Source organism: Eulemur rufifrons, chromosome 6 (assembly GCF_041146395.1).
Source record: "Eulemur rufifrons isolate Redbay chromosome 6, OSU_ERuf_1, whole genome shotgun sequence".
NCBI lineage: Eukaryota > Metazoa > Chordata > Mammalia > Primates > Lemuridae > Eulemur > Eulemur rufifrons.
Genome location: NC_090988.1, coordinates 27,465,549 through 27,480,854, shown reverse-complemented (window position 1 = coordinate 27,480,854; position 15,306 = coordinate 27,465,549). Strand labels below are relative to the sequence as shown.

The 15,306-nt window shown below is 34.8% G+C and overlaps 1 protein-coding gene and 1 pseudogene across 4 annotated transcripts in view; one reads left to right on the top strand and one right to left on the bottom strand.

The window, feature by feature from the left end:
* GRIA4 (glutamate ionotropic receptor AMPA type subunit 4) overlaps positions 1-13,027 on the top strand; it is a 353,850-nt gene extending 340,823 nt beyond the window's left edge. For 2 of the 4 annotated variants that reach the window (XR_011233664.1, XM_069468990.1), the window contains exons 15-17: positions 2,847-2,961; positions 5,206-5,340; positions 10,499-13,027. Coding sequence is in view for 3 of the 4 variants with exons in the window: in XM_069468990.1 (XP_069325091.1) it covers positions 2,847-2,961; positions 5,206-5,340; positions 10,499-10,663 (415 nt within the window). In the remaining variant the exon portion in view is untranslated. Of the gene's footprint in view, positions 1-2,846; positions 2,962-5,205; positions 5,454-10,498 lie in introns of all 4 variants that reach the window. The other 2 variants (XM_069468992.1, XM_069468991.1) reach the window with 2 other exon arrangements.
* LOC138385568 (U6 spliceosomal RNA) lies at positions 5,734-5,832 on the bottom strand (annotated as a pseudogene).
* Positions 13,028-15,306: the final 2,279 nt, after the last annotated feature.

Sequence of the window (15,306 nt, the reverse complement as noted above, 5' to 3'; positions counted from 1 at the left end):
TTGGAGATTTTGGCAATGCCTGTAACCATGAATCACCCACAGAACATAATAGCTTCAAAATTATTTTCTTCTGTTTATTTTATACTTTATTCTCCTTCTATTATATGTATAAAATATTCATACTCATGGAAATGGATATTCATATAAAAATAATTTTGTAGGTGTGATTACCAAATAATGTTTTCTCTAGGAATTATATTTGATCACACAATTCTAGGTATTTAATTTGGCACTTTGAAAAATACAGACCATTGTTGCCTTTGATATATATTGTACTTACAAATGATCTATTCCCCTCCCCCACCACCATGAAAACCAGTGCAAGAATAAACGGATTAGTACAGAAAATATGCAATTCATAAACAGGAAAAAATGTTATAAACAAAAACCATAAAGGGAAACTAGCCCTTGGAGAAGGACTCTTTCAGTAATGAATTCTTTGTTCTAATATTCCATCAGTTGAACATTAAGTATGGTTAATAATAAAATCTTATATTCAGAATGCTAATCTAATCTTACCCTCTAAAACCCAGGCACTGAAGTGAACAGCAGAAGGCATAAAGAAGCCAGAGGAAAGAGGAAGGGGCTGGGGAAAAGAGTACCTTAAGAAGGGAGAAAGAGAAGCCAAAGGTAGTCTTCATCTAACCCGTGATTTTTGCCTTCAAGTGTCCCTTCTAGAAGAAACTTGTAGGAGACTCACTGCTTTCCTTTTCCTCTTCTTTTCAGCACGAAATCCTCCTTCTCCCAGCCCACCCCATTCAAGAACTGCAATATAGGCTAATATCATTTACCTATACATGTGTTAAAAATGCTTTGAGGATCTAGGCTGAGGACCTAAAAACCCTTAGAGGATCAGTTCAATGAAAAAGCTTGCTCTGCATTCAAAATAATTTAAATGTAGCTACATTATAGATACTCTGGAAAATACTGTTTTTTAAAGATAAATGAGATGTGGTTTCCGCTCTCAAGGGCTTCACAGTTTATCAGTCAACCTACAGGTGTAGTTTTATAACAGTCACTTCATAAATGGAATAAAAACCTAGATGACCTGGGGCTAAATTAACCAAATACCTCAATTAACATAATCCTCACCCCACCCCCAAACTCAAGCTTTTAGTAGAAAGTGTTAAATCATGCTTATGTAAAATTTTAATCCAAAAACCAATGTAATAGTCTAGGATCATGGCAAATGCATATTTCTTCTTGAATGGAACAATGAACGTATAGTAAGATCTTACAACATTTATACAAAATTTAAATTGTATTCAGAAATCATATAAACAAAGAGAAAAATGTATATTTTAGAAAAATTTTTTAAAGCAGTACAATAAAAATGAGTTTTAGTTTGTTAAGCAGAAAACGCAATTAACTAGAAATCTCATCTCCTGAGTCCTCTGTTATTAATATTAATTGCATAAGCTATGAAGTCAGACTATCACAAATGCTGATTAAACTGCTGCCAAGCTGTGTGACTAGATGAATTAAGCCCTCTGTGCCTCGGTTTCCTCATTTGTAAAATGTGAATCATAGTAGCAAACATATAAAATGTTTTTCATTGTGCCTGGTACATAAGTGCTCAATAAATATTAGCTAATCATTATCACCATCATTATTAATGCATTTTTTTAGTTATGTAGACAGGTTTATGGAATGAATCCCCTGGCAACCAATCTAGTGTGTGCTGTGTTGCTCCAAATGCACTCAACATTTCCTAGAAGAAGTGAGGCACTGGGCATTACAGCCAGACAAAACGACTGTAGCAGTCTTAGAAATGTCCAGAGGAATGCGACAGATCTGTCCCTAGATGTCCGTAAAAACAAAGAGACAAAAAACCAACCAACCACAAAAACAATAACAGCCAAAGATCCTAGGAGTTACTGCTTCCCATCCATCTTCTAAGCCTTCATACTACAATATGGCAATGAAAACTGGAAGAATTCTTAAAATATTGATGCTGGGCAGTAACTGACGTCTTCCTCTCCGAGACTTCTTGTACAATATTTAGTGCCCAAGGAATCAAAGATGGTAGAGAAGAAAAACAGGACTTTAAGAAGAGTTTGTCTATTCAGAAAAATCTTAGTTACTTCTAACCTGTCATTTATTTGTAGGTAGAATTATTATAGACACTTTACCTTGTACTTGAAGTATATTGATACGGTAGACTCAAGAGAAATGACAGTTGCTCTGGTGATATTATTTATGCTAAATACTGCAATTCAGAAGGAAAATATCAGCATAGGCTTATACTTTAAAATAATGATTTACATATTTGTCTTATGAGGACCTTCCCCGGCATGAGGTGACCCTTTGAGACACCGGAATCACACTCCTCTTAGGTCTTGGATGAAAGTGGTTAGAGAGTCAATTTAACAATGAAAACTATAGACATACTTTTATAGCATACAGTAAAATCCCACAGCTGAATCATAATACGTGTGAGAAATGAAATCAGTCCTGTCTAGCCTCTATTGAAGGCTGTCAACCTGCAGCCACTTCTGTAGTTTTGAAGGGGGGAAAAAAAAAGCATCTGGATTTTGAATGAACTCCACATTTATGTGGGGAAAATTGTATGTGTTCGAGAAACCCAACCAAGGCCAATAGTTTTGGATTCACAGTAATTGCATACCTTTTATTTAAAAATCCTCCCGAGCAGTATGTGCCTGTTACCTAAAGCGATGGAGCAGGCCCCAGTTTTATGTCTGAGTCTAAACCTGGGCCTACAGTACAAGACATAACACCTACTGTGGCCTCTGCTCTGTCACTTTGCCATGCGATTCTAATGTAGTTTTACTTGAATAACATAAAATAACATATATAATGTTATTTATGTTATTTTCCACGTGAAGAACTCCTGTAAACCTTGCCGTTTTGAAACTCAGTGAGGCAGGCGTCTTAGACAAGCTGAAAAACAAATGGTGGTACGATAAAGGTGAATGTGGACCCAAGGACTCTGGAAGCAAGGTCAGTCGCTGCAGTTCGGGGCCTCCTCTTGTGTTCACAAAGCAGTAAACGGGAGCAATTGTCAAAAGTATATGGAAATAATAAAAACTGAACATTTCCCTATACACTCAGCCACTGCCTAAATTAAAAGCTAATGTCATAAATTTCAACCACAAGGACTGTCTTTTAAGGAAATTGCAACCTGCTCCCCAATATTAAGGCTTTTAAATAAATTTAAATTAACTGCAAAAATCTATAAAATAACATTCCTCATATTATTCTCAAACTTACGTACCACTAATAAAAGTAGTGTTTTGTGGTTAGGTTTTTGTTTCAGAGTCAAAGACCAGGAAATCGTATTATTTTGAGAACCGATGTAGTCTCAAAACAGGAAATGGGAAATTGATTAGTAGTCATTCAGAAAAAGATGATTCTAAATAATAAATAAATGCTTATTCAGTTCAGTCTTTGGTCACTAAATTGCCAAGCATTCCACTTTAGTTTGAAGAGGTCCTGTGCTGACGTAAACAGAGTAAACAGAGTGACCTTCCGATTCTATTCCCCCAAATGAAATTATTTTAATAAGTCAATGTTTATGAATAATATGCTCAATTTCTAATATCTCTTAATCATAAATTCTTTTTAAAACAATGTAAAATAAGCCTAATTTGAGTGCAAATCAAAATAGCATAAAAAGAGTTATATTTTTATTCTAAAGAAAAAAAAATAAGTTTATCAGTGAATCTAAATACCTACACAAATTAATAGAATATAGTAACAATGCTTGAAAGCCATAGTGGAAGATTCTCGAAATCCTCTTTTATTTTTTTCTGTATCTTCTAGAAAAAAAACAAATTATTGGTTATTCTAAGACATTAAACAAATGACTGCTTTAAATAGGAGAGCCTCAGCTGATTTAAGAAGAAGACAAAGGTTAACGGATCCCTATTCAGCTTATCCCTATATTTTAATCACTTGTCTGCCTTTGAACCAGAGTGGAATTAAACAAGCTTGGCCAGATAATGAAATAGTTATCTTAAATCCTGATACAGAGTCAGAGAAGCAGAAATATTTAAGGAGCGATTGATTATTTTTAAAATGAAGTTATCCTAAAATTTTTGGACCAGTCAGTTGATGTTTTCACTACACTGACAGTGTATATAGTTCACTTTTTAAATTAAACATTTCCTAATAAAGCTATTTAAGGGTCTTAATTTTGCACAAAACATACTGCTGAGAAGATGAGGGCCACAGGGCATCCTTCAGGTAGTCTAGCAAAATACTTTTTTGATATAATGTTATATATTATAATAAACCTATCTGTTATTTATGAAAAAATTTTAAATTCTTGTTACAGTTTTACTTCCAATCATATATTTGACTATTCTGGATTTATTGTAAGATAATATGTATGCTGAAGCTCTGAAAAACAGTATGTCTAAACTATTAATTGATTAAGCATTTTTAAGAGGGAATGGAATTGTATTTTTAAATCAATAAAAATAATTATAAATGTATCCATACATAAATAATTTATTTCTCAATTGACCAACAGTAATTTATGTATTTTTAAAAGTTACCTAAAAAAAATGTGCCTAACACCTGCATGTTATGCATATATATTAATAATTATTTCTAAATAGCATATAATATGCAAAAGTGACATTTTCATGAGCTTTTCCTTATAGATGTAACTGAAAGAACAAATGATGTGTACTCTAGCACATTATTTGCATATATTTGTTAAAGTAATAATGAAAAAAATGTGAAACTACTAGCTTAAAGACCCTTACTTTCTCAAGTAGGAAATGTGGAGTTAGATTTATTGAAGAGAAATCTCAAACATTAAAAGTATGTTTTAATGAAAGCAAAGCCAAAAAGAGGCCCCCTTTCCCATGTAAATGGATTTTAAATATGTCATTTTCCAATTGAACATTAATAACCCCACTTCTGCCACCCTATGTAAATATATAAATGCTTATATATGGCTAAGTATAGTGGTTTCCACTGCATATTTAATAATGATACAATGTTACAGATTTTATTGAATGTAATTACATACAAATTATTGGTAATCATCATAATTTCACTTCTCCCGAGGGCTATGAGCTTTATATTTTAATCCACAAACCTGTATCAATGACTTGTAAATAATTTCAGATTAAATTAAGCATTTACTTTAATTGGCATTTTGAATTTCATTTGTTCTTTTACTTTTTGGATGTGACATTTCTGCAGTTAACTGAAGTGTCTTTATCCCCCTAGGACAAGACGAGTGCCTTGAGCCTGAGCAACGTAGCAGGCGTCTTCTACATTCTGGTTGGCGGCTTGGGCTTGGCAATGCTGGTGGCTTTGATAGAGTTCTGTTACAAGTCCAGGGCAGAAGCGAAGAGAATGAAGGTGGCAAAGAGTGCACAGACTTTTAACCCAACTTCCTCGCAGAATACCCAGAATTTAGCAACCTATAGAGAAGGTTACAACGTATATGGAACCGAAAGTATTAAAATTTAGGGGTAGGACTTAGGGCCTGCTACAGTGAGTGGGGGATGCATCCTGTGAACGCGGTGTTGTGACCTGTCTGTCCAGTGGTGGTATCGCTTTGCTTCTACTTAGAGCTTTATATTTTTGAAAACTTCAGTGCAAAGTGGTTCGGTTTTCTTTGGCTGCAGATGTACTGTTTGAATCTTTATGTTGCCAATAGATATCTGCATTGCACGGGTCAGAAAGACAAAAACAAACCAGAATTTCTCTGAGAAATGATTTAAACAGTATGCTCTACCTGAAATTTGGGGGAAAAAATTGGAAATGAGATCTGGGCTTCCTTGCACACAGACCATGCAAATCTTCTCTGCAACGATCTAATTTGAGGATAGGTGCTAACAAAATGAGCACAAAATCTATTTCAAATGATCAAAATCTAGACAGTTGCCTATTTTTGATAAAGTCACATTGTTTTCTGAGAAATAATACATATCAAAGCCCCAAGGCACATTGCATGTGCTTAGTGAATTGGGCTACTGTCCTAATTTGTTTTATACTAGCCATCATTCTGTATTTTTAAAGCGTGACACCCCAGTTTTTGTTCATCTGACAGTGGTCCTTGAGCCAGACCTTTGGGGGAGAGTGATCATCAGCATTTTGACTATAATTCACATTTATTAGATAAAATTCAACTTTTATACTCACAGTATCGCTAAGGTAAATAGGCATTTTAGGCAATACAGCAGTTCCTCCATCAAAGATGTCAGTAATATTTGTGTTCTATAAGAGAAATGCAGTAAAAGACAAAAATTTCAGTGAATTATTATGCACTTTTTTTTTTCATTTCAATTGCTTTTAAGTAAGCCAGATCAGTCCCACTTACTTACATCCTCTCAGGATGTCACAACAAAAATCCTAAGTAAGCATTCACTGACATACAGGAGATGGAGATCATTTTTTTAAAAATTTAAATGTCCATTTCTTCTTTGCTCTAATGATTGAAAGTGGCTTCAGAATAAGATCTGAAAGGATTTCTTATTGCTTTTCCTAAAATCAGGTCTTTAAAACCCATTTTCTAAAATTATATATAATAGCCACGGAATAGGCTGCTCAGTCTGATTACAGTGATAAATGAGTCTTTGAACCTATAAAAGAAACCCGGTGCATGATGTACCCTCGAGTCAAAAACCTCATATAATTTTAATAAGATGTACATCTGAAGTTATATGCCAGGTAAACACGATTGATTTTTGTATTTATTTATATAAAAGTTATGAAAGTACTTATTAGTATCTTAAAACAAAGAACAAAAGCCATCCCTTTTTATCAAGATCTAATTGCCTTTATCCATAATCTAGAAATCAATGACTGAGTACAATTGCACATAGATGATCTCAAAATGATTCTTTACTGATTTTGTGAAAAAGAATTAAGAACTAAACCCTCAATTCACTCCGATCAAAATATTTTGAGCATGCCTTCTCATAGCAAAACAACAAACTAGGATAATGCCAAAGTATCTTGGCCATTAGGGGAGTGCTTTCATCTTAATGTTTACAGAGTTGAGGAGTGATTTTCCCGGGCTGAGAAAAACAAACTTGACCAGCTTTCAGAGCCAATTATTTGGACTGCATTCTGAGATGAAGTTTATAAGATGTCTTAAAAAAAAGTTTTGTTACCAGCTCATTAAAACGGACTTTTCTTTGGCATAACAAAGGCACTTCAACCATCAGCAAAGGTCCAAGGGTAGGAAAGGAAAGAAAGCAAAAAGAGTATGGGAAAATTTTAGAAAGAAATACTCATGTATGCTAGTTCATTACAAAGTTCTAGGGAGTTGTTAAGAAGAGCTATAAATTCCCAGGTTATATATATGTATATATACACTATTTACATGTAATAATATATTTGGAGACAATAGATTTCAGATAAAAAGAAAGCATTTATATCCATCTGACTTTTTAAAAGACAGTGACATTCAGGGTAAATGAAATGATCTGTGCTGTTGAGAAGACTTAAAAGTAAGCAGTTTTTGTTTTATTCTCAAATTAGAGGAAAACTTTCAAAAAGTCTATTGACCATAATGATACAAATAGTTGGTAAATTTAGATAATGTTGTCCCAGGATCCCAAAAACAAAACCTGAAACCTTCAATCCATGGTAGACTATCTAGTTAAAAGTGATCATCTCTCAAGGGAACATAGACAAACAATTAAGGTAACAGCAGATAGCCACAACAATCCAACCAAACACAGATCATGTGTAAAATTATAAGAAGGTTTCCAGTTTACGGAGCTGCAAAGGTTCACATCAAGATGAACAAGAATGGCATTTTATGGAAGAAGCAGAAGATATAAGTATAGGAAATTAAAATACTAGAACAGATTTAAAGAGAAAATGAGTAGTTGTCAAAGATTTATTAACTAATACACTCAGTTGCATTAATCTATAAATGAGAAGAGGTTATTTGAGAGTACATGGACTTGTTCAAGGTTTGCAAGTTTTCCTCTCCCCACAAATACAATCAAGAAAAGAAAGGGCAAAAATAGATTTTATGGCCAAAGCCTTCTGAAAATGCTTTTGGAAAATCATAAGGCTTTTATTAATTGTATTTTAGTATTTTCTCTTCAAAAAAATTAAACCAAAGCCACACTAAATGATTACCTATTTTACTTAATATTAAACGTTGACAGGGAATCTGAAGAAACATATTCAGACGTTGGCCTCAGCTTTGTTTAAATTGAGTGAAGAGTAGTAGATAGCTATGAATTCTCTGGAACTACCTTTCCCAAGTCCTCTATTCAACAAGCCCCTGAGTGGTCTTCGGACTCTGAAGCTTCCCAGTGTTTAAGACGGGCTAATGTATTGGCTTGGATTAGACTCATGTATATTCATTTTTCTTGTTTTCCTCAGCATTTGAATTAATCTAACTAATCTAAAGTGCCCAAAAGTGACCAAAATTTTTTTTCTCTAGAAGCTTATGGAAAATTCTAATGCTGTAACTGGAATGTTTGATGCAGCTAGGTACCGACTACAGAGTTCTGACCAAAAAAAAAAAAAAAAAAAAAAAAATCCATCTAAAATACATAAAATTGAAAAACAGGATTACACTAGAAAGTTATTCAGCAACTTGATACCAAGTCCTGGCTTATGTTTCTTAAATAAAACATTCTGTTGTTAGATTTGCTTGATATAAATAATACTGCTTTGCTAATGCTTCCTTTTATACACATACCCAAAAGCATGCGCACACACTCTGATACTGAGTAGGAAAATATTCATTTCTAATGACATAACCTCCCAGAAGAATCACTTCAAAAAGCAAGACTATTGCAGCCATGTCCCCTTTTTAGTTCCCTGGTGATATTCTGCCATATGAATGAGGTCTTGGATTAAGAGATCCTTTCACATGTTTGAATTGAATCGAATTGTTTCATTTCTAACTTCCTCATTGGTGTATTGGAATGCAGCATCTGTTCAATTTAAAATAGCATGCAATATATTCATTTAGAATTTTTTAAGGGACAATTTACACACAGTAAAATTCATCCTTTTTAGTGAACAGTTCTGCAGGATTTGACAAATGTTTCATTTGGAATTTTATCCTGTCAGTTTCATTTACAAGGAAGAAAAAAAGTATCTTCCCATATATGGACATTCATCCACTCAACAAATATTTACTGAGTGCCTGTTATGTGCCAAATAAAAGTCAGAAGAACTTTGATTGCAAGGGACTAATAGAAGATAATCAGGTAGAAGTGTTGTTTTTCCTTAAAATGCTCATTATATTTCAATGATTTATAAATGTAAAAGCTGTCAATCTTTCTGTAAAGACTGTCTCCTGAGTTCCAATTATGAACATAAGCATTAATTTTTGAGACTGTTTCCTAAAACAGAACTATGAGATTGACCTTGGTTTTTATCATAGATATGTCATTTCTAGCAATTTGACTTCAACTTTCTGAAGTTATCAAGGTAACTGATCTCTAAAAATTATTACTCTAACAGTATTTAATCTAATATTAATTTCATTATTTAGTATATAATTATTCTAATATTTAATTTCCAGGGCACAATAAATATAGGGATGGGATTTCCTAAAGAATTACAAACATAAATTTGCAACAGGGAATTAAGATACTTTGTAAGCTATGAGAGAGTTATGAACTAAAATCATAACAAACTGAGAGAATATTTCCTTTACCTTATTTTCCGCTTCAATTAATGTTAGAACTCAGCTACTAGAAAGAATTTAAAAGCAATGAATGAACAGTAATTAGACTTACATAATAATGCTGCCTGTTTCTCCTGTGTGTAATATTATTATCTGCTATCTAATAAGACAGAGAACAGGAATTGAATGATTTCAGAAACCTGACCCCATAACCTCAATATGGGAAGTTCCTCATTGACGACCATTCAATAGGCTTTATAAAATGTCCCCTTTCAGTGCACCCTCTTTAAACACAATTCTTAAAATACCAGCTTTACCTTCCATAATAGACATAGCATGAACTATATGTCACCAATTGTGCTGTTTTGGGTCATGTCTATAACTGGTGTGAATGAATGGAAGTGTCTGTGGGTAGGTCTGTGTTATGAAAACAGGAAGATCTGTCCTCAATAGTCTTTATACATTTAGTTTGTTTAGGCAATTTACCACAATTTTAAGAGTCTAATCCTTGCACTGTAAAGAAGACATTTTCTAAAAAGAAAATATGATTAAAGAATGTTGCCAAACACAAAGGAACTTTTAAGCTCATCCAGAACTACAAGGGCCTAGAGTGCAGCAAGTTAAAAGATGTTTCCTGCCCCGATTTGCTGAACACCTAGTATGATAATTTTAGAATTAGTTCTTAAACAGATAGGGCCACAAACTCTAGCCCGATTCATTCCTCAGTGGAGTTGAGCTTTTCTTTCCCCGGATAAGCAGTTTTCAGATGACCAAAAGAATATGGAGAAAAAAAAATGCAGATGTCTAATTATTGATATTTCGGTGTTTGTTGTGCCCTATTTTATTGAAGAAACAGAAATATGGTAACACTCCGCATCCTTTCTGCTTCCTTTCCATGCAACCCAGCTGACCTTTTCTGAAGCCATAAGAAACAAAGCCAGGTTATCCATCACCGGGAGCGTGGGAGAAAACGGCCGCGTCTTGACGCCCGACTGCCCCAAGGCTGTACACGCTGGAACTGCAATCAGACAAAGTTCAGGATTGGCTGTCATTGCATCGGACCTACCATAAAAACCAAAAAAATAATCGAGTGCCTTAATTAAACTGTGTTGGTGACTGATGGAAACGCAGCCCCGAGGGACACGCCCAGCGCGGGTCTCCGCTACCCGGATGGTTTGGCTGAGAGCGGGAAGCGCGTCCCAGCGCGCCGGCCGGACAGCAGCAGCGGCGCCTGTGTGCATGAGCTCAGCTCGGAAACCCAAACTCAGATTTTATATCAGGAAAACTCACAATTTAGGTTTTTTCGGGGAGTGGGTGGGTGGGTGGGGCGCTGGGATGGGTGTATTAACAGCAACAAATTTCACTCGAGTGGACTTAAAAACTAATCAGACTTGCGAGTTAGCGCATTCAACTGTGAAGTTCTTGCTCAGAAAGGCCTTGGTCTTCACCGGAAAGGATAAAATAGTTCTAGAAGCCGATGAACATGCTAACCTGTGTCTCCAGAACACCCATATAGTCAATGGAAGAATACCCAGCTGAGAAAACAAATCGCTCAACTGTGATAAGAAAATAATAAACAAACATGTAAATCCTGTGAAAAAAAAAATTTAAAGGAAGTATTCACACTTACTTTGGAGAAAACAAATACTGAAACATGCTTGCTTTTTAACTGACGTAAATTCAGTAGAGGACAACACAATTCTTTTTTCTAACCATCTTAGGGAACAATACATTGCAATAATTGATATAAATGCCATCACTGTAATAAACTTTAGAGACTTTTTTTATAAAAGTTGTTGGTCATCTTCTTGTTTGCTGTAACCTTCACTCTGTCACGAGTCGGTTCACAGATTGCATTTGTCTCACTACCAGGAAGAAAAACAAAAGGAAGAAAACGTTAATGTTAAATCATCAGTCTGCAATGTAGACTCAAAAGAGACTATGGGTCACTCATGTTATCGATATTATTTATAATCTTGTTCCGTGTACAAAATTGTGGTTTTTGTACCCACCAAAAAGAATAAAACAACAGATGTTCTTACAGTATCTACAGAGCTTAAAGGTTTTTTTTTTTTTTTTTTTAATCATTATAAAAGTTCTTTGAGAAATTCAAGTGGTGGGCCATATTGGAAAATGTAGTTAGTCTTTATTATTTTTGCATACTAAGCTACCCCTCTTTTTCAGATCTTTGACTCATTAACAGATTAAATTGTCAAAGACAAAGTCTTGGAGTCGGGGAATGAATCATTGTCCTAACAGCAACCTACCCTGTAATCCTATACTGAAATTTTACTTGACTGTATTTTGCTGCATAAAATTATGTGTCTCTTGGTCTTCTCCCCTCTTTCCTATTGTTCCATTTAAATCATCTGAAGGCACTAATAATAGTTTGGGGTAGACAACAAATGAAGAATTAGTCCTTGTTTTCAACTGAAAATTGCAAAGAAAATTATACCCATGTTTATTTATAAAAATTACCTTGTATTATGTATGAATGAAATTAACATGATTCCAAAGAAGGTTTGGCTCATTTGAAATAATAAATAAGTACTCTAATACAGATAAAAATCACGTACTTAGAGATCTTGGCAGAAAGCACAAGTTAGGGTGATTTTAAAAGTCTTGTCTTGAAGGATGAGTTGAGTTTTAACAGGAGGAGGTTGTGTTAAGAGCCTTCTGAGTGAGTGGTGGCCCAAAGCCATGCATGCCGATGGCTTATTTAAAAAATGTATACAACTAGGTGGGCTGGTGAGAGCACAGAGCGTGACAGCATGGAAAATAAAGTTGGAAAAGGTGAAGGATTGCTCTCCTTCCCTCAACTCTCAAGACCTCCATGCCCCACTCAGTCTCTGTGGGGCAGTGAGAACAATCTTTAAAAGTGTAACTCTGACATACACACGCGCACACACACACACACACACACGCTACACACACTGTTCTCTCAGGAAAAATTCCAAACTCTTGAGCAGAGCAAATGAGTCCCTTCATGACCTGGCTGTTGCCTGTCTCCTCCAGGACTTCTCTGGCTCCTATCCAACTTCTCCCGCCAGCAAATGAACCCCCAAAGCAGCACATGGGACACTGCATATACTATTTCCTCAGTCTACAACTCTTCCCTGCCTCCTCTTTCCCTGACTAACTTGTACTCATCCTTCAGTACTCAAATTGAATTTTACTTGCCCTGAAAAGACTTTCATGACTCTCCACCACCCCCTGTCTATGAGCCCGAGTTAGGTGCCCTTCTTAATGTTTTTCCCCATCATGGCACTTACCATTCTGCATTGTAATTGCCTGTGTACTTCTTGTCTGTATAACTACTAGACTGTAAGCTCCTTGAGGGCAGGGACTGTGTCTATTTTGTTCACAGTTGTATCCCCAGCACCCAGCACAGTGCCTGGCATATTGTAGGTGCTTAATAAATATTTGTTGAATGAATGAGTGATGTGAATTGAATTAATTTAATTAAGTGAAAGCAGAAAGACAACGTCTTTCCTTGTTAACAGTCCAAGTATCTGTTAAATGCAGATGTTCCTCAATTTATGATGGTTAGACGTAGCGATTATTTGACTTTATGATGGTGCAAAAGTAATACGCATTCAGTATGATATTCAGTAAGTTACACAAGATAGTGAACACTTTATTATAAAATGGGATTTGTGTCAGATGATTTTGTCCAACTATAGGCTAATATAAGTGTTCTGAACACATTTAAGGTAGGCTAGGCTAAGCTATAGCCTGATTTATCATGTCTGATAGATCATGATGTAACCCCATTTTAAGTCAAGAAGCATCTGTCAAAATGAAAGCTGAAGTTGGCTGATATCATGGCATTGCCTATGTCATTGGAAAGTGTGGCTAAAAAGAAACTAAAAAAAAAATGATCTGATAAATTTTCTGATCAGATGAATTTGTAGTACATGTAATTGTACCTAGCTATGGAATAAGTTGTTTGGCTACGGAATATGTTATAAGAAAACTAACACAGGACACGGTTTTGGTTTGGTTTTTAGGCATACTTCTAAAGATATCTTTCATTCAAGCATTGGAGTAGATTCGTGACATAAATTTTGAAAGTTATATTTCTTATAATAAAGAATAATTTTGCCAAAAACAAAAATTTAAGCTTGACATCAGTAAAAAGAGCCTCTCTGGATTCCATTCTGATGGCATGCTATAAAAGTAGGAAATGCAATTTTAAAGGCTTGATGTTTAAGTGAAAAATATTTAAGTTAAAACATTTGGTTCCACAAAGTAAAGAACTCAGTTACCACACAAGCAAGATCACTACCTAGTGATCCTGAACATGTCAGGCAAAGTAGAGAGGTGTAATGTGGACTATATTAATATCTAAGAAGTTATTCAAAAGAAGCTGAGTGGGCACAAAGTATTGCATATATCATTTTTCCCTTTATGCCTAATTCCTACTCATCCATCAAGAAGCATTCTGGAAATCACCTCTTCGGTAAACAGTACTGATTCCCTCAGTTCAGAGATCCTTTTTTAAAATTTCCCTAGGTCCTGCAATTAACTCTATAATAGCACTTATACCACTGTTCCATGACTATTTTAGAAACTTCTCCACTTTATCTCTCCAGACTTTTTGGTTCCAGAGGCAACAATGAGTAGTAGAAAGAACAAATTTTGAGCTTAAGAGTTAGACAAAAATACCTGTGAATCCTTGTTCTGGCTCTTACTCTCTGGGCTCTGGAAAAAGGCTGTTGTTTCATGCATAAAATGGAAGTAATAACACCTAGCATTTGAGATGACAGTGAAGTTGAGAATAAATGTTTATAAATTGCTTATTACAGCAGCTGGTAACAGGAGCTCAATAAACAAAACTATATTTATTTCTTCTCTATAGCCCTGGGCTTCTGTTTCTGTCTAAGAAATAAAATGATGCAAAAAATGTTACTCTTGCTCCAGTAATGATAAAAAGGAAAATCATCTACAAAATTATAACTTTTGTACAAATCAGAAAACTGCACATGGTGACCAAGTAAATTGAATCCCGAAGAAAGACAAATTCCTTCAAGGAGAGATGAGATACACAGTTTCACATTTGGTACAGCAAAGAGGAAGTGGTGCTGTATTGGCAGTAACGTAAGTGGGAAAGAATAATTCAGGTAAAATATAAAATTCTTTTTTTTTCTTTTTTAGTTTCAATTATTATGGGTACATAATAGTTGTATATCTTTATAGGGTATGTGTGATGTTTTGCAACAAGCATATAATGTGAATTAATCAAATCAGGGTAATTGGGGTATCCATCACCTTGAGGTATTTATCATTTCTTTGTGTTAGAAACATTCCAGTTCCACTCTTTTAGTTATTTTAAAGTATGCTGTAACTTATTGTTGATTATAATCACTTTATTGTGCTGTCAAATATTGTTCACTCTAACTATCTAACTATATTTTTGCACCCATTAAGCATTCCCACTTTATTCCCCACTCTCCACTACCCTTCCCATCCTCTGGTAATCACCATTCTACTCTCTGTTTCCATGAGTTCAATTCTTTTTAATATTTAAGATTCGTCTTTCTATGCTTGGCTTATTTCACTTAACATATTGTTCTCCAGTTCTGTCCATGTTGCTGTAAATGGCAGGATTTCATTCTTTATTTGTGGCTATGTAATATTGCACTGTGTATACATACCACAATTTCTTTATCGATTCATCCATTGATGGACACTTAGGTTGATTTCAAATCTTG